General features: G+C 36.4%; 2 protein-coding genes and 2 long non-coding RNA genes across 11 annotated transcripts; 2 read left to right on the top strand and 2 right to left on the bottom strand.

Annotated features, from left to right (window-relative positions):
* Window positions 1-2160: 2160 nt before the first annotated feature.
* Window positions 2161-7815, bottom strand: LOC114517466. Of its 7 annotated transcripts, none has more exons than XR_003686389.1 (10): window positions 7665-7815; window positions 6582-7515; window positions 6242-6287; window positions 5222-5377; window positions 3847-4915; window positions 3584-3717; window positions 3064-3240; window positions 2654-2900; window positions 2371-2510; window positions 2161-2303 (listed from the first exon to the last, which is right to left on the bottom strand). It is a non-coding gene; the product is annotated as an uncharacterized LOC114517466 (long non-coding RNA). The 7 variants fall into 7 exon arrangements; XR_003686391.1 differs by having other exon boundaries at window positions 2409-2510; XR_003686390.1 differs by lacking the exon at window positions 2161-2303 and having other exon boundaries at window positions 2325-2510; window positions 3565-3717.
* Window positions 7816-8002: 187 nt separating this feature from the next.
* LOC114517465 lies at window positions 8003-8787 on the top strand. The gene is made up of 4 exons (XR_003686387.1): window positions 8003-8277; window positions 8369-8449; window positions 8546-8627; window positions 8739-8787. It is a non-coding gene; the product is annotated as an uncharacterized LOC114517465 (long non-coding RNA).
* A 2-nt stretch (window positions 8788-8789) lies between these two features.
* Window positions 8790-11831, top strand: LOC114517456. Of its 2 annotated transcripts, XM_028537195.1 has the most exons (9): window positions 8790-8877; window positions 9030-9871; window positions 10086-10168; window positions 10241-10348; window positions 10447-10661; window positions 10734-10802; window positions 10914-11009; window positions 11138-11413; window positions 11549-11831. In XM_028537195.1, exons 2-8 carry the CDS (start codon window positions 9640-9642, stop codon window positions 11382-11384), a joined length of 1050 nt encoding a protein of 349 aa, XP_028392996.1. In that variant the 5' UTR covers window positions 8790-8877; window positions 9030-9639; the 3' UTR covers window positions 11385-11413; window positions 11549-11831. The 2 variants fall into 2 exon arrangements, with proteins under 2 accessions (XP_028392996.1, XP_028392995.1); XM_028537194.1 differs by having other exon boundaries at window positions 11138-11831.
* Window positions 11832-11837: 6 nt separating this feature from the next.
* LOC114517461 (P2X purinoceptor 7-like) lies at window positions 11838-12903 on the bottom strand. Its single transcript, XM_028537200.1, has 2 exons — window positions 12649-12903; window positions 11838-12525 (listed from the first exon to the last, which is right to left on the bottom strand). Exon 2 carries the CDS (start codon window positions 12508-12510, stop codon window positions 12016-12018), a length of 495 nt encoding a protein of 164 aa, XP_028393001.1. The 5' UTR covers window positions 12511-12525; window positions 12649-12903; the 3' UTR covers window positions 11838-12015.
* Window positions 12904-13037: the final 134 nt, after the last annotated feature.

The raw sequence follows: 13037 nt of genomic DNA, 5'->3' as shown, positions 1-13037 counted from the left end.
TTCTAAGTTAAACCTCCTAGTATTTTTCAGTAATTTTCTAAGTTAAACCTGTTAGTGTTTTCTTCGATTGCTCTAGTTTTTTTTTCTCTAGTTTTTTCTTCTATTTCTCTATTTTTTCTTTTATTTATCTAGTTTTTTTTCTATTTTCTCATGTCTTTTATTCTCTAGTTTTTTCTGTAGTTTTTCTAGTTAGTTTTCTTTTCTCTGGTTTTTTCTTCTATTTCTCGAGTTTTTTTTCTATTTAGTTTTTTTCTCTAGTTTTTTCCTAATGTTTTTTTCTTGTTTTTTTCTCTAGTTTTTCTAGTTAGTCTAGTTAGTTTATTTTGCAAGTTCTTCTGTGTGACTTGACAATTCTAAGTTAAACCTCCTAGTATTTTTCAGTAATTTTCTAAAGTTAAACCTGTTAGTGTTTTTTCGATTGCTCTAGTTTTTTTTTCTCTAGTTTTTTCTTCTATTTCTCTATTTTTTCTTTTATTTATCTAGTTTTTTTTCTATTTTCTCATGTCTTTTATTCTCTAGTTTTTTTCTGTAGTTTTTCTAGTTAGTTTTCTTTTCTCTGGTTTTTTCTTCTATTTCTCGAGTTTTTTTCTATTTTTCTACTTAGTTTTTTTCTCTAGTTTTTTCCTAATGTTTTTTCTTGTTTTTTTCTCTAGTTTCTCTAGTTAGTTTTCTTTTCTCTGGTTTTTTCTACTATTTCTCGATTTTTTTTTCTATTTTTCTACTTAGTGTTTTCTCTAGTTTTTTCTTAATGTTTTTCTCTTGTTTGTTTTTCTAGTTAGTTTTTTCTCTGTTTTTTTCTTCTATTTCTCTAGTTTTTTTTTCTCTAGTTTTTTCTTCTATTTCTCGACTGTGGAGAAAAAAAGTGAATCCAAAAATGAATCTCGAGAAAAAAGTGAATCCTTCCGAGAATGAATCTCGAGAAAAAAGTGATTCTGAATCTGAATGTGGAGAAAATAACTGAATCCAAAATGAATCTCGAGAAAAAAGTGAATCCTTCCGAGAATGAATCTCAAGAAAAAATTTGAATTTGAAAATGAATCTGGAGAAAAAAGTGAAACCGAAAATGAATCTGGAGAAAAAATTGAATCCTTCCGAGAATGAATCTCGGGAAAAAAGTGATTCCGAATCCGAATGTGGAGAAAAAAAGTGAATCCAAAAATGAATCTCGAGAAAAAAGTGAATCCTTCCGAGAATGAATCTCGAGAAAAAAGTGATTCCGAATCTGAATGTGGAGAAAGTAACTGAATCCAAAATGAATCTCGAGAAAAAAGTGAATCCTTCCGAGAATGAATCTCGAGAAAAAATTCGAATTTGAAAATGAATCTGGAGAGCAAAGTGAAACCGAAAATGAATCTCGAGAAAAAATTGAATCCTTCCGAGAATGAATCTCGGGAAAAAAGTGATTCCGAATCCGAATGTGGAGAAAAAAAGTGAATCCAAAAATGAATCTCGAGAAAAAAGTGAATCCTTCCGAGAATGAATCTCGAGAAGAAATTCGAATTTGAAAATGAATCTGGAGAACAAAGTGAAACCGAAAATGAATCTCGAGAAAAAAGTGAATCCTTCCGAGAATGAATCTCGGGAAAAAAGTGATTCCGAATCCGAATGTGGAGAAAATAACTGAATCCAAAATGAATCTCGAGAAAAAAGTGAATCCTTCCGAGAATGAATCTTGAGAAAAAAGTGATTCCGAATCTGAATGTGGAGAAAATAACTGAATCCAAAATGAATCTCGAGAAAAAAGTGAATCCTTCCGAGAATGAATCTCGAGAAGAAATTCGAATTTGAAAATGAATCTGGAGAAAAAAGTGAAACCGAAAATGAATCTCGAGAAAAAATTGAATCCTTCCGAGAATGAATCTCGGGAAAAAAGTGATTCCGAATCCGAATGTGGAGAAAAAAAGTGAATCCAAAAATGAATCTCGAGAAAAAAGTTCACTGTATACGTCTAAGACTAAGGCTACGGTTGTCTAAGAAAACAAGATGATAAATGCCCTGTTACAGGGTGCAATTTTTCTCGCAACTTGCAATGCAATTCTGCTCTTGAGAGATGTTAATTAGTGTCAGTGAAGATGTTCGATATGTTGAGAGAACAATACGAAATATAAGTTGTACTTTCGTAATTTACACGTCTCAAAAGTAGAGTTGCATTGCAGGTGAAATATTTCTAAACTTACGCCATGGCGACAAACAATGTGGTAGAAACTACTAGTATGTCCTGGCACTTTTCTGAAGCCATGGCAAGGACATGAACCAACCAGCAAGGTTTCATACAATGATCGCAAATCAATGAGCATTCTTGCCTGACGCAAAGAAATAAAATGCAAGTTATTTCGTGCAAATTAATACCAAGTCACAATCGTAAATTACAGTAAATATCTTTGATTTGCCTGAAATTGCTATATTACACAAATGACAAAGTTCTTTCAGCTTCTCGACACTGCATTGCTCAATTGTGTTCATGTCAACTACTTGAGTGGATATCCAATGATGCAAAAGAGCTGGATCACCTGTGCAACAGATGCATAATTAAATTCACTTAAAAAATCAATTCTGGTCCAAATAACCATTCATGGTCACAAACAAGCTGTATTATATAGCATATATTATTTTAATTGAATGGCTAAATTGTACTATGAGTAATGCTACAAACCTTCATTAGGTTTGCCATATTGCTTGAGAAAAGCACTTTTTTTTTCCCCTTCAGTGTTGAACAATTTTGTACCTCTCAATGATGGGGCTATGACTGGTGGAATGGTGGAAAAGTGGATAGTGGCCTTTTCCGATCGTGTGTAGGTTGTTTTTTCCACCAAATTGTATTTTAATTTCTCCAAGAACATCTCAAGGGAAATAGGATCATCTTCCTCACAATCTATATCTTGTAGTGGTTAGTAATCAATCTACAATGAAAATGCAAATATTTTGTGTAAGAAGCTCTGGCAAATCAGAGGGATCTGAGAACAGGCTAAAGACCAGCAAGGACATTTTAATAATTGAACACTACTGAAGACCAAAATGTTACTAAAATTCTCATGTGGTTATTCTGGTCCATGAATGCTTTACCTCGCTAATGCTGCAGCAATTTTTTTCATTCCCATCCCCAAAATACACTTCACCAACAGTACTACAAATTCCACAAACACCTGAATCCATATTGCATTCAGTTATTGCCTCAAAGCAATAAAACCCATTGTATAAATGTGTAGCAATACTTTCCAACTCATTTTCTGTTGGCGATTCCTTAACAAATACAACAGGATACTTTGTTAATATTTAGAGCAAGACTAAAGGTCCTGTTACACAGTGCAATTTTTTTGCAACTTGCAATGCAATGCTACTCTTGAGAGATTTTAATTCGTGAAGTCACACTTTGCCAATGTTACATCAGTCAAGAGTGGAGTTGCAAGTTTCAAGAAAAATTGCATCGTTTAACAGGGCCTTAACAAATTCCCATACCAGACGATTTGCCAATTTTATTAGACTAGTCCTATTGTAAATACTAAGACTAATCTGACACTGACAGATTCTAGGCAGTTGTACAGCATACTAATGCATAGTACATACACAATCATCTTGAAATTACCTCAACTTTCTGGACCATCAAGGCTAATTTACTTTTTATGGCTACAGAAATTGGCACTCCTCTTTTGAACAATTCTCGGAACTCTAATAGAATTTCAAGTGCCACCAGAACCTTGTCACTAATATTAAACAGACCTAAAAGGCAATAAAATTGAATCAAATTAACCTTTGTCCTTGAGCCAACATGTACACTGTGAAATAGAAACTCACCTGTCAACATAGAATTACTATACTACAAAAAAATATTGAACTGTATATACTTACCTAATGTGTAGGGAAACACTTGGTGCATAGCAAAGCAACATGAGCAATCTTTGACTAGCATTTTGACTGTTTTGAATGGACATCCATTGGTCATTATGATTGATCGCCCACGTTGATTTGGGTGTGGCTTGGACTGACCAAGAGGACTTTTACACAAATCACACAAAGTTTGGTCTGGTTCAAACTGCTCTGGCCACACGGAAAAATCCATTTTACCTGCTGCCTGAATTAATGGGTTTTGGAATGACATATGGCAACTTTAACTTCATTTTAAGTCCCATGGTTGCCTTGCGAGACTTGCTCCCACTTCTGTCAATTGTTGTCAAGGAACTGTCTGTCACTATTGTTGGGCGAAGATCTGCTGACACACATTCGTTGTGTGTAAAAATGCCAAGAGCCAATAAAAGATGGATGTGGGTGCAAACTTTTCGGGACTTTTGCTGCTTGCTCTTCAACATACCTTTGCAGTCTTTGGAACAGCATTTAATTTCCTTTTCCGTTACCTTGACATGGCAATATCCAACAGTGTTGTTTGTGGTTGCCATTCCAAAGACGCAATACATAGTTGGAGAAACATGCACCACAACTGGAAATGACTGTGCCTTTGATGCATTTGCCACTTCTGCCAGGGTTTTTTTTGTTTCATCATCACAGAGATAACTGGAAATGACCTCATCTGATATCCCATTGAATGTCTGAAGAGGAGTTGTACAATCTCTGGTGGATTCCAAATGCTGACAACTAAAGCTTGCCACTTTTTGGCTGTTAATATGAATGGCTCTATTCTGTTTAGTAGTTGTATGAGTAGTTTGTACAAGCCTCTTAACGAACCACAATACATCGATCATCATAGGTACTGGTATTAACCGAGTAGATTGATAACCCGTCTGATGGCTGCACCATTAAGGTACACTTAGGCACCATTGGACGAGGCTTTTTTTTAGGGACATATGATCCTCCAAGCTCAAAATTTGCATCCTGAACAACTTGGTGGCTTGTAACGGCAACTATATTGCAAACCACAATTTGGACAGGAACCTTTGCCACGCTTGGACCATCCTGAGGTTAGCTAATTGTAAAAAAATACACATTTAGGCACCTACCAATGCCTTGTTTCAACAGGCAGAGTGTGGCCTGATATATTAGATAGGCATTGACAAAATACTCCTGCCCGATGCAAATCAACTTAAAATAAATGGCACGTGAAAAGCGTCTGAATTGTCGTATTTATAAAGTTATTTTTGTGTTCATCCAACTATATCTGTCAATTCTAATGTAGTTGAGTTCATAACATTGAAAAATAAAGATAATTTGAAATATTATAAAACTTACTACAAGCAGAATATTAATACAAGCAAAAAAATTAATATTTCACCTTGGCTTTTGTCGTATCTGCTCCCCCTTTTTCCGCCGCGACATCAGATAGGCCGGAAGACGCCATAAATAATATATAACCCGAAGTTGTCCCTCAAAGAACTTTTTATAAGAAAGAACCGATGAAGCCAGCGAGCGAACGTAGAAGCGAAAAACACTATTATAGGGAATAATAAATGATTCGATGTAGCCAGCCCAGCGAGCGAGTGTAGAATATTAATAAATTCATACAGAGAGCGCCTATGACGTTTACATGGGAACGATTTTTATTGGCTACGGCTCAACAAATTAGAATGCACGTTCTGAGGACTGTGACCTTGCTGCCGACAACGCCCATATAAAAACCGGAAGTCAAAAATCAAAGCGTAAGTAGGTAGCAAAATAAGCCCCACCTACCGGAAGTGACGTCATAATTAGATTAAGTAGGCGTGTCTGACCACGCCCATCAAAAAACCGGAGGTCAAAAGTCAAAGCGTAAGGAAGTAGCGAAATAAGCAACGCCCACCAGAAGTGACCTTATAATTAGATTAAGTGGGCGTGTCTGACCATGCCCATCGAAAAACCGGGATTTAAAAGTCAAAGCGTAAGGAAGTAGCGAAATAAGCCCCGCCCACCAAAAGTGACGTCATAATTAGAATGAGTGGGCGTGTCTAACCACGCCTATCGAAAAACCAGAAGTCAAAAGTCAAAGCGTAAGGAAGTAGCGAAATAAGCCCCGCGGACCGGAAGTGACGTCATAATTAGATTAAGTGGGCGTGTCTGACCACGCCCATCGAAAAACCGGAAGTCAAAAGTCAAAGCGCAAGGAAGTAGCGAAATAAGCCCTGTCCACCGGAAGTGAAATCATAATTAGATTAAGTGGGCGTGTCTGACCACGACCATCGAAAAACCGGAAGTCAAAAGTCAAAGCGTAAGGAAGTAGCGAAATAAGCCCCGCGGAACGGAAGTGACATCATAATTAGATTCAGTGGGCGTGTCGGTGATTCATAGCTTTAGGTAAAAGAAATTGTATATTACATACCAAACCCACAATATAAGGACTGCGGATGCTGTGGCTCTGTCTGTATCTACAAAGAAACAAGACAATTGCTAACACTTATATGATAGAAATGTCTTTACGGAAATATTAAATAGATTTTTAATTTCAGTATACATGTTTAACTTACATAAGAAAGAACAATATATTTTGAAGCTAGGATCAAGGGCATAACAAGGAATGGCATACTGGATCATCTCTTATTGATTCAGTGTTACTACAGCAGGAAACCTACACAAACTAACTATATTTACACTGGATAATTCTGTCAGTTCTAAACAGTTCATCCTGCAGTAAGCAACATCTGTTGTTAAAAATCACCTACCAGCGTAACATATGTTTCGCATCATTCAACAATGAACGACGAATGATAACATCCTTGTCTGCAACAATATCACCCTGACTCTTTTCAATTTGCCCCTAGACAGGTTCAAACAACAGATATAAAGCCCAAGATGATAAGAAGCACACCCAAGATTGGAGTTACCTGAAACACATCAAATAATAACATGTTTATTTCACATGTTTACATACCCTGTGTTTTCTCTATTATAAAATTATTGCCACCACTAAATGCGGAAGATACTTTTGAACCAAGAACATACCAAACTATTGATTAACCTACCATTTTCCTTCTTTTTTTAACATATCTGACTTCTAACTCACTGTATGAAATCAGTAAAAGCTTACATAGGTGTTTATTAAGTAGTGTGCTAAGAAATGTTGTTAAGGACCAGATAACGAGGCAATAGATCATAATGAGCTTGCAACTGTATCTTTCACAAATATAGCCAAATATTGGAGCAAATATCATATAGCTTGCAATAAATATTGTCTGGAGAAGGCCTTATAAGGCATAATTTATGCTGAAAACAATAATTAAATAATGATTGTGTACAAAAATTATATTGCATTCACATGTGATAGCAATTCTGACAGCATTGGGTAATGATAAAGGAGTGTAATCATATCTTGTGTAATAATTGCAGTAAAATTAACAACCAGCATTTCCAAATTTTGCTTGATTGCATACAAAATATTAGTTGAATTTGAGGTTGATATTGTTATTATATTTTAACTACAATGTATAGGTTGGGATGTTATCCTCTCCTATCTATATCTTCACTTGTAAGCTTTCGTATTGAAGCAGTTTCATTCAGTGATGTTGACCCACATGGCATTGATGTCGATGATGAAACACACTCAGAAGAGCTACTTTGACCATGGAAGCATGATTATCTTGCTCATAAATCTGAATCCTGCAATATTAGAACAGAGTACGAAGGAATTTATAAACAAAATCATTATCTGAGTATAATCTTTTATCCAAATTTAATAATCATCCAACAATCACTGTAAAAATAATTATACACAGTATCTCAAACTTAGATAAAATCGACAAACTTACAGGAGATATCTTCCAGTAGTTGTTTTTCAAAATATTTATTTGGTTGTCTTTTAAAAGACAATTGTTGAATGGTTTTATAAAGCTCCACTCTTCACTCTTGATGCGTCCGCCATTTTAATTTAGTTTTTTGAATACTTCATGTTGCGCAAATGAAATGGATTCACACCAAAACGAAAAATATAAACAAAGCTCGCACATGCGTAGAAGCAAAAGGAAATTGCGGTGAAGAGCGGTGGAAATTGCGGTGAAGAGCCGTGGAAATTGCGGTGAAGAGCGGTTGAAATTTCTTATTTTTTTGCCTGTTTTAAAGACACGGCTTCTGCGCGTGCGCCAGCCTGGGGACTCCACGTGAAGTTGATAATCCCCCGGATTGTTCAGTCTAAAAACCATGACCAGCCGACAATTTAAGAAAGAAATTCTCAATCTTTCAAGAGCACTGAGTCATGTCGTCGAGTAGAAAAGAATATTATGCTAGTAGAGACGCCTCTAAAGTGTATTTGTTGGGTTCTTTCCCTCGATGGAGAGCGTTTAAGGAGCAGCATAAATTGAGAACAGACAAGGATGTGGCGGATATGCTTCTTGACAGCTATCTTGCGATGAATCGTATAGTTTGGTAAGTATAAAATAATAAAACCTCTGACCTTTTTTGTGTGTTATTTCTTTACTTCATAATGCTTTTTATGTATGTGTTGAACTCACTTTAGCAATGCAGAGACGCACCGAAACGGTAATGGAATCAAGGGATATGCCGCCAAGTACACCTTCCAAATATTTTTCTTCTCCCAGTAAGAACATATGTTTTAAAGTGCTGCTCCAAAGACGTAAACATTTATTATTTTTTAAAATATTCGCATAAAACATTCGTATGAAATATTTTATAGTTAAAACCTCAACGCCAAGCGCGCACTCAAATCCGCGTCCATTGTCTGCTTTGTCGGATGTTAGAACATCATATTCTATCAGGTAATTTGAAACTTATTGTGATTACTGAGTTTATAATTTGAAACCCATACATGCAAAGTTTCGCGCAGAGAGTATTACTTTTTAAATACGCAATATGTGTTTATATCTCAGGTCGGGTCAGAGTGTGATTTCTGACAGTCGAACGTTGACAGCCAAAGATTAGTTCTGATGATGAAAGTGATGATGATAATGACAATTTTGGTGAACACACTATCCAGGCAGACCAGGTTTTGTCGGACGATTCTCTTGAGTAAGTGATGATGCAAAACCTCAATAATAATCTTTGTGACATTCCTACTGTAATGCTTATTGATTTAAAACATAAATATACACATTATATATCACTGAATATGGCATAAAATATTTCGTCCAATAATATCTCTTACTGCCATTTTACTGTAGTGTATGTCCCCCGGGTTTTGACGTGCCATTACTGGATGACTTGCTCAATGTGACAATCCGTGGACATGATGAGATGAGCCCACAGAAGATGTTGGAACCCAACAACAACAACAGCAGCAACATAAGACGACTCAACCAGAATACATCTCTAGTGTGGAAGAAGTCAGTCCTGAAGATGCAATCAAGAAGGAAAAGTGTATTGTGTTTACAGACACTCTTATAGCTTTGATAACATCATTACATGGGAGTGTTTGTAAACGACAAGGATGTGGCCGTGTGTTGAGCTATAAGAAAACATATGTTGGAACATGCCTGGTCGTATCCTGGGGGTGTAGGTCTGGTCATGTTGGAGGCAGATGGGCAGCTCAACCCTCTTGCAACAAGATTAGAGCAGGCAACCTCGTGCTTGCTTCTGCTTTGTTGTTGTCTGGCAATTCCTACGCCAAGGTGGGGTTGATGTTCAACTTCTGTAATCTGCAGTATTTCTCATCAATATTATTCAATCAGTATCAGAAGTTGTACATCATCCCTGCCATTAATGACTACTGGGAAGAACACAAACAGAAATGTTGGAAAGAAAGAGAGAACAAAGAGGTTATATTGAGTGGTGATGGAAGGAATGACTCGCCTGGCCATAGTACAATATTGTACTTACAGCTTGGCTGATACCAATGATCGTGCCATACTGCAAATGAATGTGGTTGATGTGAGAGAAGCTGCTGGTAAGAGCAATAATATGGAGAGGATTGGGTTTGAAAGAGGGATGGACACACTGCTTGCATCACCAATAGTTATGAAGGAGGTGGTAACTGATGGTCATATTGAAATTGCTGCATTGATGAGTAAGTATCTACATTATAACAATATGGCAATTCCTGAAACTCTAATAGTTCAACCTGTTATAATCAATATTGTCAGACTTTCAATAATTTAACAACTTCATTTGCAGATTGATTACAATGTTATATAATTAATTGTGTTTACCCTTTAAAAGACAGTAAGGGAATATTTACAACATGCATTTGTTTATTAATTAAGCATTATTGCATTTTTTAGAAAGGGAAGAGAAATATAAGGAGGTCACACATCAGAATGATGTGTGGCATGGAGCAAAGAACATTGCAAAGAAAATCACTACTGTAAGTGTTGAAGATATCAACCAGCAATTAGTTAAAAAACTTTCTTTATCTAGAATTGATTTTATTCTTTAGGCTGCTAAATCTAAAGACAATGCAGATTTGACCTTGTGGGCACCATCAATAAGGAACCATTTTTGGTATTGTTCAAAAACATGTGCTAATGACTCAAAAAATCTCAAAGTAAGATTCACATTGAAGTACTACTGGTTTTTGCAACTGTACATACATGTGTTAATATGTAGTCACATTATGTTGTATTTTTTATATTTTTTTAATAGGATAAGTGGATTGGTATTTTACACCATGTTGTTGATGAGCATGCGTGGGTGTTGGAGGAAGGTGTAAATGGTGGAAAATGTGAACATGATCCTCTTAATGAAAGTGAGAGAAAGAAGCCATGGCTTAAGAAAGAGTCTTCTGCCCATAAAGCACTGGCAAAGATCATTCTGGACACTCGCTTTTTAAACACTTTGGTGTATTATGTTAACTTCAGGTAACAAATGAGATTGGATATTTGAAAATTTCAGATAATTTATATCATCTCAAAGTTTGAAATATTTTTTAGGCTCACAGGATTTTTAGAGTCCTTTCATAATGTAATTTTGATGTATGCTCCAAAGCGCCATGCCTATTCGTAAGTATATGACATATTATTACAAAGGTAACAGCTAACTCCTATCATGGTTGATTTCCATGCAAGGAAGCATTGTTAATAAAAGAATGTTGATGTTTGTTGTATCTTCAGATACTCAGTATACCAAGCTAGAAACCGGCTTGCTGCCTTGGACTTTAACCACCACAGAGGCCGAGCACCAGCAACTACAGCTGATGGGAAAGAAAGGTACTGGTATTGAAATTTTTGCCTTAGTGTTCCCATCCTAAGTGTGAACAACTTTTCAGGTCCTGTGCATTCTTATAGTGTAATGGTACTCATATTGTATGGAATTGTAAAGTTCTTTTTTTTATTAGGTACGGTCGGAAGTTCAGTAAGCGTACACAACAGTGGTGCCGTGTTCGTGTTCTTGTACCAAAAGAATTTAGTTACATTCCTGAACTGATGCAGAAGGTTTTTATAAAGAGGATCACATCAGAAGGGAATGTAAACAAAAGACTTGGTATTCCAAGTGATGATCCTAGACAAATTGCACCCAATATTGCCCCTGTTCCTCCTCCATCAGTACAGACACTTGTCGACACACATAAAACAAGATTTTAATGGTTGTGTGTAAACTCAAGTTACTTTGGGTAGGTGGAGCTCATTAGCCATGGTAGGCAGTTCACCTAAGAGAAGGAAAACTCTAATTTCAAACCCCAGACCCTAGGTCAGGCTGTTATTGTCGGAATCATTGATGTTATCATCATTTCATTTGTGTTTCCTAGGCATGCTGACGAGCTCTGATATAGAGCGAAACCCCATTATCAATGAAATATGACACATAATATCTTAAATGAAATGTTTTATTAAATTATGATATATGTATAGGGTGTCCCAAAAAAGTAAACACTTTGAAATTGGAAAATTAGCATTTAGGTTGATGCTAATCATGCACATGGACAATTACAACAACTAAATCAGCATTACAATGTATGAAGACTAAAATGAAAAATTTACCCAGCTATATATTTTATTACCTTGCTGGCTCAGCCCAATTCTAAAAATGTTCACTTGCATTGTATAAATATAATATAATATAATATAATAATATACTTTATGTTCTTGAGCATTAATATTTTTTGGGCCTGCTATAACATCAGACCAAAAACATATTTATGCCCACAAACATCGATTGTGGTTTATTTTGGTCTACTTTTTGGGGGCACTATTTATACTTTAAGTGCTAAATTATCTAAACACGTGCAGGCAAATATCCCCTGTACTGTCCATTAGGTGAAGGATAACGGTTACGAATAGCAACCACACAACAGCTTGGTACTACTCTCCTATTTCCTCTTCCTAATCTACCATGTTGCCATAGAACATACTGTCTATATGCAGCATGGCGAAAGTTTTCATTGTTCCTGACATTGTTCAACACCAAAACATCTTCTCTGTATTGCATTGAGATCTCCAAAACATTCCCATCAAGAATTAGTTGACTGAAAAGATTTGTTCTTGAGATACAAGGACGTCTTGATCGGGTGTAGCATTTGTTCTCTTCTTGAGTGGGCATAATAATGCAGCACCCACACTTGCACCAATCTGGAGCATCATTATCAGGTTCTGGGTTTGGTGGTTGGGGTTCATTTCCGCTCACAAGCTCACCATTAACAATGTCAGCAAATGCTGCTGGCTGTCTTCTTAGCAATTCAAGAGCAAGCCTTCTCAGGTTGTCTATATTCATTGCCTCAACTAGATCCTGAAATCAGCATAAGAGTAAAATATAAGATATGCTGCATGTGGTATTATGTTTTATTGTTTTTACACAAAGGCTTTTAAGAATAATTGTATGAAATCAAGTGTTGACAAAGGCTCATCTTACCACTAAATGCTGCTCATGATCTGCTTGATTTTCAGCAATATTTGGCTCTTCTAACAAACGCCCTCTCCCGCTACCTCTACCAAGACCTCTTCCACTACCTCCCCTTCCACGTCTCTGTGAAGCAGTACCTTGCCCTCTTCCCTGACCTCTTGCTCTCCCCCTTGGACGACCTCTTCCCCTACCACGTCCTCTCTTTTCAATCTGCAGCTGCTGCTCGCCCTCATTCTCACTTTCCTCTATAGTGAACTCAGAGTCCTAGATAATTGCAAATCACAAAGTAGACAAAGTGGAAAAATATTTCCACAATGAAACCAGCCCTCTTGGCTCTCTCCCACCCATATATTTAAAGAATGACATAATCTTACTTACACTCTCATCACTGATCACTA

This window comes from Dendronephthya gigantea, unplaced genomic scaffold (genome assembly GCF_004324835.1).
Source record: "Dendronephthya gigantea isolate DGI-Jeju-01 unplaced genomic scaffold, DenGig_1.0 000009F, whole genome shotgun sequence".
Classification (NCBI taxonomy): domain Eukaryota; kingdom Metazoa; phylum Cnidaria; class Anthozoa; order Malacalcyonacea; family Nephtheidae; genus Dendronephthya; species Dendronephthya gigantea.
This window is presented reverse-complemented; position numbering and strand designations above follow the sequence as displayed.